Here is a 16,949-nt window from a genome sequence, read left to right as displayed (position 1 = left end):
CGTATTTGTGCTTTGTCAACACATGTCATGCCAATACAGCCTGTTGAATTGAATAAAATTTTCTTTAATTGATAAAAATGTAATGTACAAAGAATCCAGGTAAATATTTGCAGCACGGTCATAACACACAGTACCAGTCAAAAGTTTGGACACACCTTCTCATTCAATGGTTTTTCTTTATTTTTATTTTTTCTACATTGTAGATTAATATTGAAGACATCCAAACTATGAAGGAACACATATGGAATTATGTGGTAAACAAACAAATGCTCAACAAACCAGAATATGTTTTATATTTTAGACTCTTCAAAGTAGTTGAATGAGAAGGTGTGTCCAAACTTTTGACTGGTCCTGTATCTAAGTAGTATAAACACATATTTAGAAACAATAAATAAGATAAAAGCACAATTAAGTCATAAAATCAAGTTATTATGGAATGTATGGAAACAGATTCCATCATCCTCCAGTGGACTTTTATTCTTAAACTCAAAAAGGAAAATGTAAAAACTTAAGGAATGTTCAGTTTCTGAATGAATATATGACCACCACTGGGCTTGTGACGTCACTGGGGTGAATTGCGCAATGTGCAGGAACTTTGTGGTGCTAAAAAAAAGAAGAAGAAGAAGAAGAAGAAGGAGGAATGTGTGGTGTTGGGGGGAGAAAATGTGGATATAGAGACAACAGCTGGAGGGAGGAGGAGTGATTCATATCTCCTCCTCCTCCTCCTCCTCCTCTTCCTCCTCCCCCAGTCTTCCTTCCCCAGCAGCAGCACACCTGGCGCACCGCGGAGCAGCAGCAGCAGGTAAAGCTGTGAGGAGGACGTCTGCGTCAACTAGTCCCCGTGAAGAAGAGTCCCGGCCCGCAGGAGGAGAGCCTGTCGGCGGTGTTCGAGGCTATCCCACCCCCAAGCCCCGAGAACAACCTGAGCTCAGGTGAGAGACGCTCCGGTGCGCCGCCGACCTTACCCCGGGCCGGAGACGGTCCAAAGGTTTGCTTTGGGGAAGTTTCTGTTTCTCATTTTGGATTTTGTCCACTGTTTGTAAAGCAGAGACCCTGAACTGTCTCCGTGTGTTAGCAGCGACTTTGAGGCATTGAAATGAGGCAATGAGCCGCAGGACGGTACAAAGCAGCACAGTCTGACAAGGCTTCAATCACAACCTCAGGTAACAGTGATAACTCCCATTCCTCTGTTTGTGTTATTGCAAGATGGACCTATATCTTTGACTTTATTTGACACTTTTTTTCATGTTTCAAACCTCCTGTAGCACTACACTTGTGATCTTTTGACTTTCTTACATGTTTTGTGAAATCTTTTTAATACATTTTTGTGTCTTTTCTTTACCTTTTGAATCTATAAAATGTCCTTGCTGTCTGGTTTCACAGGTATAAACAGGCAGCATGGGCGAGGCTCCGGTCAGAGAAGATGGTACAGTGACTAGATCAGCAGAGGTAACTCTAGAAATGTCATTTTCATCTTCTACATTTGTCTTTTTTTATTATGTGTTTTTTTATTTTTGTTTGTTTTTTTATTGCCTAAACTTTCGTCTCTGCTGTTCAGTACCTGGGCTCATTTCCTGTGGATGACTGCTGCTTGGATGATCAGATAGAGCAACTGCACACTCAGCTGAAGTCCCTTAAAGTGAGTTCTGATCATTAAATCATCAATGTCCCAAAAAAGCAACATTATTACATTACAGTCATTTAGCAGACGCTTTTATCCAAAGCGACTTACAGGAAGTGTATTCAACATAGGTATTCAAGAGAACTACTAGTCACCAGAAGTCATAAGTGCATCTCCTTTCTTAAACAAGCATCTAAAAGCATAAACCAGAGCAAAAGTATAGTGCAGAGGCAAATTACTACGAAAACAATAATTGCAACAGACTAATACGAATATAATAAGTGCTACAAACTACTACGAATAGGATAAGTGCAGTAAACAAATACGAATTCAATAAGTGCAGCGAACTGATACGAATACAGTAAGTGCAACAACTAATACGAATGCAATAAGTGCACTTTGTTATTGTTTAATTGAGAATAAAATATCTAATATGTTGGTTTTCTTCAATCAGACATGCAAGAAACGGAGGCCTGTATCCCTAAAATTCTCCATCAAAGGTGTGAAAATGTACAATGAGGATGAAACGGTACGTATGAAGACATTACACACACGTAGTCGGCCTGTTTTGTGTGTGTTTGTGTGTTAACCTGGAGGCATTAAAGATTAAAATATGTATTTCTGGTCTGCAGACTCTCCTGATGGCTCATGCTTTGCGTAGAGTCTCTCTGTCCACCGCCCGGCCCATCGACGCCCAGTTCGCCTTCGTCTCCCACAACCCGGGCAGCCCCGATGCCCAGCTGTACTGCCACGTCTTTAAAGCAAGGCACTCCAGAGCGGTAAGCAAGGATCACTGTCATTTATTAAAACAGAGGAGCTTTTCAAGCTTTGGGTCTGCTAGTATGTAGAGGGAAAGTGGATTTAATTTGTTTGTGCAAATGTGGAACAAGTGTGGGACTATTTGGGACATTATGGGCCCATAAAAACTACATTTTTGTGCATCAAAGGAAGAATATGGCTTTGTTTTTTAGCGAGACATGTGGGTTGGTTTATGAGAACGGGCTTACTGTTTCAAGTATTACTCCTAGTTTAACTTTTTCCTTGTGAAAACCACTGAGACTTGTACAAAATAATTTTAGAGAGTGTGACACAGTGCCACAACAACACCACTGAGGTTGATCGACATAAATCAAGACACCTGTTTGAGTGGACCATCTCTGATCTTAAATGAAACATTTAAACTTGGACTTAAAAGACCGGTGTGCAGGATTTAGGGGAATCTGTTAGGCAGAAATGCAATAAAATACTCATAACTTTATTTTCATAAGTGTATAATCACTTGAGATCGTTGTATTTTCGTTAGAATGAGCCGTTCATATCTACGTGGTGGAGAGCCTCCTCTTCACAGTCTGCCATGTTGCACCGCCATCTTTTCTACAGAAGCCCACTGGCTCTAGAGAGAGAGACTTTCACTTTTTTTAAGTAACCTGAAGACCACCGTAGTTCTCCGACACACTTAGAAAAGGGAAGGGTTGTGCAGAGGGGTATTCAGTTGGCTGCAATCTGCAACGTCACCACTAGATGGCACTAAATCACACACACACTTCTTCTTCAAAACCAGCCTTGCTATTCGGTGCCCATTACACGTCTTCTGCTTGTAAACCATATCAGGGTTTCAGTCGTTCTGAGTCAAATGGGCTTCTCAAAACTTGATAAGCCCGTTCGAGTGTAACTGTTTCCACGTTCTCTCCTGCAGGCGCAGTTCCTGAACCTGCTGCTTTGCCGCTGTTTCCAGCTGTGTTACCTGGAGAAGCACCCAGAGGAGGCCCAGAAGGACTCTGTCGGCTCGACGCCCCGCCGTAACCCCTCACTGCTCAACCACGGCTTCCCTCTCAGCGTTAGCGCCCTGGTCTCCTTCAGAAGAGCCCCTTTTCAAGGGTTGCTGCCAGGGACTAAGGTTTGAATGTGTTTCTTGTATTCACTCGAACAACATAGTATTTTTCACCTTACCCCCCCAAGTGTTTCCCATCATTTTTCTTTCCCCTCGACCATCTATAGAAGAATCAAAAGTCCTCCGACGACCTGCACAGCAGCAAAGACGAGGTCTTCCCCTCCTCCTCCTCCTTCTCCCCCTCACTGGTGCGAAAGAAAGCCATCCGCACCAAAGCGCTGTGCTCTGGGGCCTACCGCTCCTTCACTTTCACGCCGCTCAAACAGCGCAACATTCAGGAGCGACTGAATGCGTCACAAGGTGGGCCGAGTGTTCACAGAGTGCTTTCCAAAGTGAAAGAGTTGATTAGGTAAAGCAAAAAAAAACCCCTCAGTGTTCAGGTGATGGGCAGCCACTCACTGTCTGTTGTTGTGTCAGGAGGTAGTCTTTGTGATTAAGACGGGTTGATAATGGTCTGGTCTCACGTGGGTCATATTATAGATTTTTCACTTCACTTTAAACTGTAATGCCTTGAAACACGAGCTTTGTTTATAGCGGTTATTTAATCACCACTTGTTTTGTTATTCTCAGTCCTGTTACGTTTAAAGATACCCATTTCTTTCACCGAGTTGGGATTACATGGAACACGACTGGTGGAACATCTTCACTTTTATTAAACCTCGACATGGCATTTAAACATCTTCAACTTCACAATGATTTCTCTTCTTCTTTGTGAATCAGGAGAGGACAAAGACAAAGCACCGGCGAAGAGAGCCCGAACGCCGAGCCTGGCCGAAACCGAGGAAGCACTGGCTCACGCAGTGTGGTGTTGGGATGGTATCGCAACGTGAGCGTCACTCTTGCATTTAACGTTTTTTTTTCTTCTTGAGTTTGTCCTTGGTTTTCTAACTGCGTGATCTCGTGGTTGTTTCAGTGACAGCAGCTGTTCCCTGCTTGCAGACGATGTTCTGGGATCGTACCTCCTCTGCCCTCATCCTAAAAAACCCAAATGTGGCTCCCTCATCATTCGCTTCCCATGTGGACTGATCACCCACCTCATCAAAAACACCCGCAATGGGAAATTCCTGCTGGAGGTAGTTGTTTTGTCAAGATTAAATGTTGTGTTAAATACATAATTATTAGTAGAGATATACTGATATTGGTCCGATACTGACTCTAATAGCTGTATTGGGTATCAGTGACAATGGGGCCGATCTGGTATCGGATACCATTATTTTAAAACAACTGTAATTTTATATCCAAGTATTCATTTATTTATTTATTTTTAAGTTAGGAAAGAAATGTTTAAGACGAGCCTTATGTTGCCTTACACATAAAATATGATCCCAGTCACTTCCACACAGTGAGACATACAGGTTATTGATTAAACTCTGATATCTGAACAGTTCTCAGTATGGGCAGATCCCCAAAGCCAACGTATTGGTAATGGGACTGAAAAAATGTAATTGTTGCATCCATCATTATAAACAAACGTTTAGTCGTCCAGTTTATTTTTTGCTTAGATTTGTAGTGGAAACAAAATAGGATGTAGACTGAATGACAGAGCTTTTCCACTATGTTACTTTATAAATAACATTCAACTTATAATAATATTTTAGTCTTTTTTTAGTCTTTTTTTAATACAAGGTGTATAAAAGGCATTTAAGTTGTAATTTTACACACCAATATTACCCCTTACAAATCTGACTTTCCATAAATTTCCTCTTAGGTGGATTCAAAGTTTGAAAACATATTATTCCCACACAGCTACATAGCCTATGTATTTGCTATCTCCTTGTTACAATGCTTTGTTGAGAATTCCTCAGGCTTATCTAAAGTAAAACAATATTTAAAAAAAAAAGATGCAATTTTGAATAATCTAGGTTTCCTTTTGGATACATATTTCTTTCTAATTCAGTGTTATATTTAAAAACTAAGATCTACAGTATATTGGGTGTGAGCGTGTTGGAGAGGACAAGCATTGAAACATATTGCAAGTATTTGGACTTATTTAATGTGCAAAATCCCATAAACTGAGCTCTGAGACAAACTCTTAAACGCCACTAAAACCAAGACTAATAAAGTAATTGTTGGCATTTGATTAAGGATGTATTTGCAAAACTATAATTCTGTATAACCCCAGTTGTGACTTCTGATTTTACAGTGTTTTTTTAAATTATTTTTCTTCCTGGCAGGCATACAAGACTGAATTCTGCTCCATATCCGAGCTGATCGAACACTACACAGAGACTCAGGATGAGCTGGCCTGTCTGCTGAGCTGTGCCCGAGTAAACCACTGTTACGAGTGGGAGGAACAAACCAGCAAGCAGCCGGCCGTAAATCCACTCAAGATTAAAAGTACCAGAAGAAAGAATTGGGTTTAAACCCTGGACAGTGGAACTTGTGGATCACTAACCTCAGAATAAGTGACACCTTTTTATTTTATTTTGCACATATGATCTTTTACCTTTTTAAAAAAAAATCACATTTGGTGTTTTTGGGAGGCTTTATTAACTGCATATGATGCACATATTAACAGTGTTGGCACTTAACGTATAGTATACAAGTCATTTCATCAAAGGGTACTTATCTGTTAAGGCGTAATATGTTGTGCTCGACGCTTTTTATGTATTTCAAAATAATCTTTTTTAAAGTTTTTATATTTGAATAGGAGTTTTTGTGTTTTTTAAGACGTAAAAATGTATCAAATTGAAACTGTGGAGTGGAATTGATCCCGCAGGTTGTAGCACTTGTTGGCATAGCCATTCATTTTTTTTCTTGCATTGTCTAGATGTTGCACAAATATATATTTGATCAAATTTTATTATTCGTGGAATTTTAATCTTGCTTCCATGTTAATCTTTGTTCGTTTTGCATTAGACCTGGATGATATGTAAGCAGTAGTCCAAACATGATGATTAACCTGCTATAAGACACTAAATATTTTCTATGTGTTGACATCTGTGTATTTGTGTGCTCATATGGCCTCTTTAGAAGGGACATGTTCAAATTATCTGTGTTTTAAAGTTTGTGTGAAATCAGATCTTGATCATAAGGTTATATGTGAGATTGTTGTCTGGTCCAAAAGGCTGAGTTATAACTAAGCTGAGTTTTTTTTTTTTTTATCATCTTTTCCACATTAGGCCAACAAACAATTTTCATATTATTCACCCCTGTTTGTGATTAAACGAAATCCAGCAAAAATGTTGTTTTCCATTATTTATGACTCTGCATAGCACAACCTCACCTGCAGGTTTGTCATTTAGAAAGATGCTACTTACTGCTATGAATTATTTATGCTGTACACAGTTTCTAAATCTCAGGGCAGAACTCCACATGGGGATTGCTTGATGTGTGAATTGGATCACTAATTTCACTCCTAATGAAGGTTATGATATTCAACTTTTTGAGAGAGGTTTTGAGTCAACTGAATTTCAACAGCATTTATACTAACCGGTGTTTCCAGCTATATCAATAAGGGTAAGCTTAATGAAAGAGACACCTCTGTTTTAATGTAATGCAGTTTAACAACAAAACAAAACTTCCTCCAAAATGATCATAAAGTAGAATAAACACTTCCCTAAAAAAAATTAAACAAAAACTTTATAACCTTTTATGAATGTAGGAATTATTGCAGGACCTTTTGTAATAGATAACATTAGTTGTAGCTATGTGAACGAAATAAACTAGCAACTGAGTGTATTTATTGAATATATACATTTTTACTACTCAGTATCTGGTTTTTTAAATGTTTTTCATGGCACTGATGACTTGCATATTTACAATTAACTTGACAGGGCTAACAAATGATTAAACAAGTGTAATGTTAAAGATATCTAGTCAAGATTTTGTGACAAGTTTTACTAGGCCTAGTGTTTAACCAGAAGGATGGAAGGAAGATGTCAAGTTAACTAAGCTTGATGGAGAGGAAAACAGAGACACCAAATATTCATGAAGGGTCTATTTTTATTTATTTTTATACACAACTACAGTACCAGTCAAAAGTTTGGACACACCTTCTCATTCAACTACTTTGAAGAATCTAAAATATAAAACATATTCTGGTTTGTTGAGCATTTGTTTGTTTACCACATAATTCCATATGTGTTCCTTCATAGTTTGGATGTCTTCAATATTAATCTACAATGTAGAAAAAAATAAAAATAAAGAAAAACCATTGAATGAGAAGGTGTGTCCAAACTTTTGACTGGTACTGTACTTTACTATGACTTTCTTTTACCTTTTTCGACATACTATGACTATGTTTGATATACTTTATGACTTTTTTCGACATACTATTGTATGGCTTTTTTTTTACTAATTTATTCAACATATTCTACTATGACTTCATGAACTTTTTTTTTCAACATAATATACTATGACAACTTTTATCAACATAATATACTAAGACGACTTTTATCAACATAATATACTAATACGACTTTTTTCGAAAAAATATATATATTTATATATATATTTATATATACATAAATAAATAAATATATTTTTTATTTATATATATATATATATATATATATATATATATATATATATATACCAGTCAAAAGTTTGGACACACCTTCTCATTCAATGGTTTTTCTTTATTTTTCTATCTATTTTTTTCTATCTACATTGTAGATTAATATTGAAGACATCCAAACTATGAAGGAACACATATGGAATTATGTGGTAAACAAACAAATGCTCAACAAACCAGAATATGTTTTATATTTCAGACTCTTCAGAGTAGTTGAATGAGAAGGTGTGTCCAAACTTTTGACTGGTACTATACATATATATGCACTCTGAAAGAACACTGAATAAATAAAATATACTGAATAAATATATATATATATATATATATATATATATATATATATATATATATATATATATATATCTTCATATATATATATATATATATATATATATATATATATATATATATTGAATGAGAAGGTGTGTCCAGACTCATGACTGTGTAGTAATACATTGAGTAATAAAACACGTGTTCAGTGACCTCACACTAATGGCCGCCTGTCCGGGCCCGTTCCCCCCTCACCGGTTGTTTATGGTTGCTAGACAACTTCAAAAGAAAACTTACATGACGACCTACAATGTATCCACCGTGTCCGCTCTGACCATCCGATTCACTGCGCACACCTACTGCGCAGGTAGTGAGCAGAGCCATGGGGTCAGAGGCGGTGAAGGTGGTGGTCCGCTGCAGGCCCCTGAACGACCGGGAGAAGGGCCTCTGCTCCAAGACGGTGCTGTGGATAGACCTGCACCGGTGCCAGTGCTTCATAGAGAAGCCCGGGGTGGTGGACGAGCCTCCCAAGCAGTTCACCTTTGATGGCACCTACTTCATTGATCAGACCACTGAGCAGATGTACAACGAGATAGCCTATCCTTTAGTGGAGGTGAGCTCCTTCATGCACCTTGCAGCACCAATGCACAGCTGCAGTCTTAAAGATGCATGCTTTGCAAGCTGGTCACTGGACACCACCAGTCCAAAAACAGAAGCCTATATCTAATTGCTAAAGTCTGCAGACCTCATTATTAACTTAACAGTCTGCTGTCAGTCACTTGCAGAGGTCAGCACTTTGTTGACCCCTTTTTTCCTCATGCAAAAGGTCATTAATGCCACATGTAATAGTTTCTGTCTGTATATATTTATATATATTTCAGTTACTGTGGATTTTTACTGTTTTTTTTATTGCTCATTTGCTTATTTATAATACTTATTTTTGATTTGTTTGTTTTTTACTATGTCTCTTGTTTGCACTATCCTCTATGCTGAATTGTAGATTAATATTGAAGACATCCAAACTATGAAGGAACACATATGGAATTATGTGGTAAACAAACAAATGCTCAACAAACCAGAATATGTTTTATATTTTAGATTCTTCAAAGTAGTTGAATGAGAAGGTGTGTCCAAACTTTTGACTGGTACTGATATATATATATATATATATATATATATATATATATATATATATATATATATATATATATATATATATATATATATATATATATATTTTATTTATATATACATACAAAAGGTCATTAATGCCACATATAATAGTTTCTGTCTGTATATATTTATATATATTTCAGTTACTGTGGATTTTTTACTGTTTTTTACTGTTTTTTTATTGCTCATTTGCTTATTTATAATACTTATTTTTGATCTGGTCTCTTGTTTGCACTATCCTCTATGCTGCATTGTAGATTAATATTGAAGACATCCAACTATGAAGGAACACATATGGAATTATGCGGTGAACAAATAAATGCTCAACAAACCAGAATATGTTTTATATTTTAGATTCTTCAAAGTAGTTGAATGAGAAGGTGTGTCCAAACTTTTGACTGGTACTATATATATATATATATATATATATATATATATATATATATATATTATATTTATTTATTTATATATACATACAAAAGTTAATTAATGCCACATATAATAGTTTCTGTCTGTATATATAATATTTCAGTTACTGTGGATTCTTTACTGTTTTTTACTGTTTTTTTATTGCTCATTTGCTTATTTATAATACTTATTTTTGATCTGTTCTTTTTTTACTATGTCTCTTGTTTGCACTATCCTCTATGCTGCTGTAATCCTGTAAATGTCCCCACTGCGGGACTAATAAAGGATTATTTTATCTTATCTTATCTTTCATTTTTTACAGGGTGTCACTGAGGGATACAATGGAACAATCTTTGCTTATGGACAAACTGGAAGTGGGAAGTCCTTCACCATGCAGGGAGTGTCCGATCCTGCAGCCCAGAGGGGGTCATCCCGCGAGCCTTTGAGCACATCTTTGAGAGTATTCAGGTAGGTTGGGAAAAACGTAGTTAAATATGCAACATGATCTGATTCATGCATTCATACAGTACCAGTCAAAAGTTTGGACACGCCTTCTCATTCAATGGTTTTTCTTTATTGTTATTTTTTTCTACATTGTAGATTAATATTGAAGACATCCAAACTATGAAGGAACACATATGGAATTATGTGGTAAACAAACAAATGCTCAATAAATTAGATTCTTCAAAGTAGTTGAATGAGAAGGTGTGTCCAAACTTTTGACTGGTACTGTATATTTATATATATTCTACTTTACAACAACAACAGTGGTAAAAAAAAGTTTTAAAGCAAAAGTCACAGTTTAAAAGTGCAAGTTCCTGCATTCCAGATTTTAAAATAATATCAGAAGTATTTGCTACAAATCTTAGTAAAAGTAGCCTATCAAAAGTAATAAATAATCATAATGCAGAGTGGCTATTGTCAGTGTTATACCATTGGATCATTGTTAATTGTGTATTTATACAGTACCAGTCAAAAGTTTGGACACACCTTCTCATTCAATGGTTTTTCTTTATTTTTTTTAAAAAAAAATTCTACATTGTAGATTAATATTGAAGACATCCAAACTATGAAGGAACACATATGGAATTATGTGGTAAACCAGAATATGTTTTATATTTTAGATTCTTCAAAGTAGTTGAATGAGAAGGTGTGTCCAAACTTTTGACTGGTTCTGTAAGTTTCATGCAAAAGTCTCCCATGTCAGTGTACTTATTTATTTATGTTGGCATGATATGCAGACTTGCTTCATTCTTATGGGTAAAGTATCTGTCCAGACTTGTCTAAGCTTTGTGTGCTCAGAGACAATACTTGTATGCATGTTCTTGTTTTGTGCAAGCCAGTGTGCAGAAAATACAAAATTCCTTGTGAGGGCCTCCTACCTGGAGATTTACAATGAAGAAATCCGAGACCTTTTGGGGATTGACACCAAACACAGATTGGAGGTAAGTCTCTTACAATGCACGAACAAAACATCCAGCAACACTGTAACATCATAAACCAAAATGTTTATTGTTCCTTGACAAGTACAGCCATTATTAAACTTGTTTCTCAGACTATTCTCTGACAGCGAACACTGTGCTGCTTGTGTTTTGTGGACAATACTGTGTAAGTTGCCATGGTGAATTCAACTCACAGTAGTTACACGATTTCTTGAAGGTCAAGGTGTTTGCACAAGGTGATAGAATTTTTGATTGTGTGTGTGTTTTTTTGTGTGTGGTTGATGAAAATTGTTTAGCTGAAAGAGCATCCAGAGCGTGGGGTGTATGCGCGGGACCTCTCCATGCACACTGTGCACAGCGTGGGGGAGTGCGAGAGAATAATTGAGCGAGGGTGGAGGAACCGGGCAGTGGGCTACACGCTGATGAACAAGGACTCCTCACGCTCGCACTCCATCTTCACCATCCATTTGGAGATCTGCAACACAGGTGAACACACACACACACACACACACACACACACACACACACACACACACACACACACACACACACACACACACACACACACACACACACACACGAACTGTCACAATAGATGCAACATGTTGAAACATATCTATAATCTCTCCAATGTGTAATTGAGGTGGTTTTAATCTGCATAAACATGTACTTGTAGGAACATGTGATCCTACTAGCTGCTCAGCATTAAAGAGCAAGATGTCAACAAGCTGTTATGCTTAGAGTTATTGCTTGTGCACATAAAGATAACACTTCAAAACAGGTAAACCACAAACATATTTATGAAAAAATCATATTGTGAGAACAGATTATTACGGCTGAAAGTATAAAAACACAATAGGCATATTACACAGAAAACAATTGAATAAGAAAAAGGCAGAGTGAGCAGCTATGTCTACTTAAAGTCGTATTATATCTACATTCTCTCTGTCACTCCACACTCTCAGATGCAGATGGCCAGGATCATCTACGAGCAGGTAAACTCAACCTCGTTGACCTGGCAGGAAGTGAGCGTCAGTCCAAGACCGGCGCTACAGGGGAGCGGCTCCGCGAGGCCACCAAGATCAACCTCTCCCTCTCGGCCCTGGGCAACGTCATCTCCGCCCTGGTGGACGGACGCTCCAAATACATCCCCTACCGGGACTCCAAGCTGACCAGACTGCTGCAGGACTCCCTGGGAGGAAACACGCGCACCTTGATGATCGCCTGCCTCTCGCCCGCGGACAACAACTATGAGGAAAGCCTGAGCACGCTGCGCTATGCCAACCGGGCCAAGAGCATCCACAACCGGCCTCGTATCAATGAGGACCCCAAGGATGCTCTGCTCCGAGAGTACCAGGAGGAGATCAAGAAGTTGCGGGCGCTCATCTCTGGCCAGCTGGGCAGCGCTAACCTTGCGTGTGAGTGATATATTTTGAAACATCTTTCTATTTGATAATTGCCAAAAAATGTAAATGCAGATGGTAAAATATGTTTTTTATTTGCATATTAGTTGAATTCTTTTTTAATTCCCTGTCTTGCTGAAAAAGAAACACTTTTTTCATCATGCAGCTCTCCTGGATGGTCAGTTGTCTGGGTCGTCCCCTGCTGCTCCTTCAAGGCCGCAATCCAGCAACACAGAAGCAGAGAAGGAGAAGATTAAAGAGGTAACTTCAGGCCGTTCCCACACCAGTATATCACTTCACATCTCCACATGCGTTGTGTAAGAACCAGGTGATTTATGGGGCTGTATTCTGTTCCTCGCCACAGGAGTACGAGGTGAGGCTGGCCAAGTTGCAGGCCGAGTACAATGCAGAGCAGGAATCCAAAGCGAAGCTGCAGGAGGACATCGCTGCCCTGCGTTTCTCCTGTGAATCCAAGCTGTCCGATCTGGAAAAGGCTCGAGCCAGCAGGGGGAGCTCTGTCCCAAAGAATGAAAACAGGAAATCATCTCCCCAAGAACCATGTAACTAGTTTCTAAATTTTGTTTCATGTCTCACCAGTCTGTCAAAAAGCTCTGGTGTATCAAAGCTCCTGACAAAGCGTGAACCAAAACTGAACATTTGCAGCATTGTTGTATATGATTGCATTGTTTTTTAGGAGTTCTTGCATTATTGTCCACCCTCTGTATTGCTTCTTAGCATCAGTGAGCTCTAGCTGTATGACAGATGATGCTGAAGAAGAGTTCTGCCACAACACTGATCCCACGTGCCACAGTACATCTGGAGAAACTTCCGTGACCAAGGTACTGTCCTCTAGCACCTTCCATCACTACCACTAATCAACATGTTATTGTCCCCAAACAAGATATCCACCACTTCATTAAAAAAAACAAAAACAACAACAGCATGTAATGATTGCTGGCATGAAAATAGAACTATGCATAATTAGAAATATCAGAAACTTATAGGGTATTATTTCATAATTTCTGTGAGCCAGCTGGCTGTAGCAGCAGACGGTGTCCAAAAAAGGCCAGATGGAGACTCACCTGACGTCACTGCAGGGCCTCTGGACCAGCAACACGTCCTGGAAAGGTTTGTGGGCACACATGTTTATTCACATAAGCAACCATCAGCACTTCTTGCATTTTATGATAAAGTTCTTTCTACATCAAGATTAGGAGCGTGGAGTCATAATAGTCCGTTTTCTTGTGCTTTCATGTATCAGTCCATATCAGTTTATTGCAGATATCTCTGTGTCGGTATCTTTGTTGTCCATTAATATTAAATATATTGCTGTACAGAAATGCCAATTAAGGTTTGAGGTTATTTAGAAACAGTGTCACTATTAGTATGTCAACTAGAGAGTAGGTTTAAATGTCGTGCTCAGTATTATTACAGTATGTAATCACAGTTTAACAGGTGTCCATTTCAAGATTGCTTGTCTATGATACCGGTATGTTTTACTCCATAATATTAATACCAGTTTCAGCCTCAAAACCCCAGTATCAGTCATTCCCATTCATCCATCTCTTCCCAGACTGCAGCAGCTGGAACAGGAGGTGGTTGGAGGAGAGCAGGCCAGGAACAAAGAGTTGAAGCAGAGGCAGAGGCAGAGGAGGAACCTCGCCGACCAGAGAAAAGGCCATCTTATCTGCGCTCTGTCAGAGAACAGCGAGGACAGTGAAAATGTGCTGTTGAACGTCTACAACTCCATCCAGGAAGAGGTTCACGCCAAAAGCCAAATGCTGGACAAGGTCCAGGGCAAGGTGGGTCACAGCATCTGCAGGATAAATGCAGCAGTTTCTTTGGGACATAAAGGGGGTTTGGAGCAATGTTTAACAACTGGGTTCAGGGTCTGCTGTGCAAAACACCACACGAATTAGTGTTTACTTAAAACTCTAACAAGGTTAGCACTAAATGATGCTGGATAATCTGAAATCCAATTTTCTCAAAGCTGTTGGTGTTGAAATGATATGCTCTGCCATTCAACCATTAAAACCCACATCCACCTGTTTGTGACAGCTGAAAGCAGCCAAACTGGAGATCCGTGACCTGCAGGCGGAGTTTGAGGTGGAGAGGGACGACTACCTGGCAACCATCCGGCGCCTGGAGAGGGAGGGCCAGCTGCTGAACAGCCTGCTGGAGCGGATGGTGCCGCTGGTGCGCCGTGACTGCAACTACAGCAACCTGGACCGACTGAAGAAAGAGGCTGTCTGGGACGAGGACGGCGCCACCTGGAGGCTGCCTGATGTGATGGTGCAGAAAACAACGCTGCCTTCAGGTGCAAAGGGTGAAGAGGGCATATAGAAAATGGGCTACGTACAAAAATCATCTGTTTTTAGTGCTGATGTGGCTTGTGAGTGTAAATATGTGTTTTGCAGAATCTCTCCCTTAAATATTATCTCGCTTTCATTCTCTCTCACAGCAGTGGCTCCAAAACTTCCAGCCGGCAGAGGTTCAGTTGCTGACACTGGAGAGTCGTTCATGGTGCGTTTTGTGTTCATGGTCCATGCGTCATCTCCCACACACACTGAAACACAGTCACAGAGCTTTAACTTCCTGTTTGTCTTTAGCAGGTGGAGGAGGACCGGTACAAGGAGATGCTGGACCGTAGCGACAGTGAGAACATCGCCAGCAGCTACTTCAAGTCAAGGAGAGCGAGCCAACTGCTGGGACGTGAAGCTACCAAGGGACACGGTACGACAAAAAACACAAATAACAATAACATGGAAAAGTTTAGTTATCTAATTGGCTTAGTTGCAGAATGACGTCACACGCTAAATCTGCAGGTTGTCATTATTGTGTTTTTTTAGTATTTCTTTAAAACTGAGCAATTAATCAAACCAAGATCATAAAGATGTAAACAATGGTACAAAAGTAATCATGTTCAAATTAAAGAGAGTTAGACCAACTTAAAATACTACCTATTATGTAAAACAGATGCTATTTGCAAAGTAAATGATTCAGTGGTAAAAAAAAAAAAAAAAACGAGTCAGTGATATGCTACAAGCAACAACTGGGACTTTCTGCAGCTGTTCCCTTCTTATTTTGGTTTTACCCATCTGATGGAGCTTTTCTCCCTCAGCCGTCCACTCTCCCCCCCTGGTTAACGGGCCGGCCCACCTCACCGTGAGCGGTTCCACCATGAACCCTCCTCTCAGCACAGACTCCGTCCTGCCACGTCCCTTCCGCCTGGAGTCGTTGGGTGTCCCGGTGTCCAACGGTAAAGTGAGGCGCAAAAAGAGCAAATCTCACATCCATAACGAGGGGATTTGAAAAGACTGTTCCCGTGCCCTACAAAACTTAAAACACATCTCACTGTCATCTGTTTTTGACTCAAAAGATTGTATACACTGTGATTGCTCACATACAGTATATATTCAATTATTAAATATGTAATTTTCATAAGCTCTGCAAATCATAAATGTTAATGAACATTTCTTGACGTTGCAAGTCCAGTTCTCATGAGTTTTAAATCACATTTTACATGTTCAATTTGAACAAAATACTACCTACAGTATGATACGACACTTGAAATGTTTGCACTGTCCCTAAACATTTGTGATTTCTGCACTGAGACTCAAAGTCCAGCTACTATACATTTAACTTCTTAATGTGTTTTGCCTTTGCTGATTTGTAAACCACTATTTTCACCTGTTCCTTATCTATTTTCTAAAATTCTTGCTGCTGAATAGATAAAATAAAAGGAATTAATGTATCCACAACATGGCTAGTTTCATTTACTTTGCAAAAAGTTGTGTTTTGTTGTGAGCAGTAATAACAAATAAGATTTCAGTCAGCAACACGTCGGACCAGTTTTCTGTGTCTCAGCAAATGCGTGACTCCACTGTCACAAATAGGTCAGGGGGGCTGTTGTCAAGGCAGCAGCGTTGACAGGTAGTAGACGGTTATCTCATGTTTCATTCATATGACCTCCTGGGTCAACATTGTGGAATTTGGTGTGATTTTACTTAAGCCTAATAAAGATGAGAGAACCATTGATTTATTCCTAAAGCTAAATTTGAAGCTGCTTTTGATGCAGATTTTACATTACATTACATTACAGTCATTTATCCAAAGCGTTACAATCAGTAGTATATTACATATGTAATGTAATGTAACATATCATTCACCCATTCAAAGATGACAGGCTACCATGAAGGTGCCACCATCAGACTGAACATTCATC

General features: G+C 39.1%; 2 protein-coding genes across 6 annotated transcripts; both read left to right on the top strand.

Moving 5' to 3' along the window:
- The first annotated feature begins 675 nt into the window (after positions 1–675).
- Positions 676–6,686, top strand: sh2d5 (SH2 domain containing 5). 5 transcript variants are annotated; one of them, XM_054616410.1, is made up of 11 exons: positions 676–932; positions 1,079–1,163; positions 1,384–1,449; positions 1,559–1,639; positions 2,076–2,150; positions 2,254–2,400; positions 3,318–3,518; positions 3,620–3,812; positions 4,233–4,338; positions 4,426–4,585; positions 5,687–6,686. In XM_054616410.1, exons 3-11 carry the CDS (start codon positions 1,399–1,401, stop codon positions 5,873–5,875), a joined length of 1,203 nt encoding a protein of 400 aa, XP_054472385.1. In that variant the 5' UTR covers positions 676–932; positions 1,079–1,163; positions 1,384–1,398; the 3' UTR covers positions 5,876–6,686. The 5 variants fall into 5 exon arrangements, with proteins under 5 accessions (XP_054472385.1, XP_054472384.1, XP_054472383.1 ...); XM_054616409.1 differs by having other exon boundaries at positions 1,076–1,163; XM_054616408.1 differs by having other exon boundaries at positions 1,049–1,163.
- A 1,994-nt stretch (positions 6,687–8,680) lies between these two features.
- On the top strand, positions 8,681–16,036 carry kif17 (kinesin family member 17). The gene is given in 15 exon segments (XM_054616406.1): positions 8,681–8,911; positions 10,202–10,304; positions 10,307–10,347; positions 11,223–11,324; positions 11,618–11,807; positions 12,287–12,739; positions 12,891–12,985; positions 13,089–13,284; positions 13,460–13,563; positions 13,758–13,852; positions 14,298–14,526; positions 14,783–15,041; positions 15,186–15,247; positions 15,334–15,457; positions 15,846–16,036. Coding segments are annotated over 15 exon segments (2,475 nt in total).
- The last annotated feature ends 913 nt before the right edge of the window (positions 16,037–16,949 follow it).

The sequence above is a fragment of the Anoplopoma fimbria genome, chromosome 17 (genome assembly GCF_027596085.1).
Source record: "Anoplopoma fimbria isolate UVic2021 breed Golden Eagle Sablefish chromosome 17, Afim_UVic_2022, whole genome shotgun sequence".
NCBI classification, from domain to species: domain Eukaryota; kingdom Metazoa; phylum Chordata; class Actinopteri; order Perciformes; family Anoplopomatidae; genus Anoplopoma; species Anoplopoma fimbria.
This window is presented reverse-complemented; position numbering and strand designations above follow the sequence as displayed.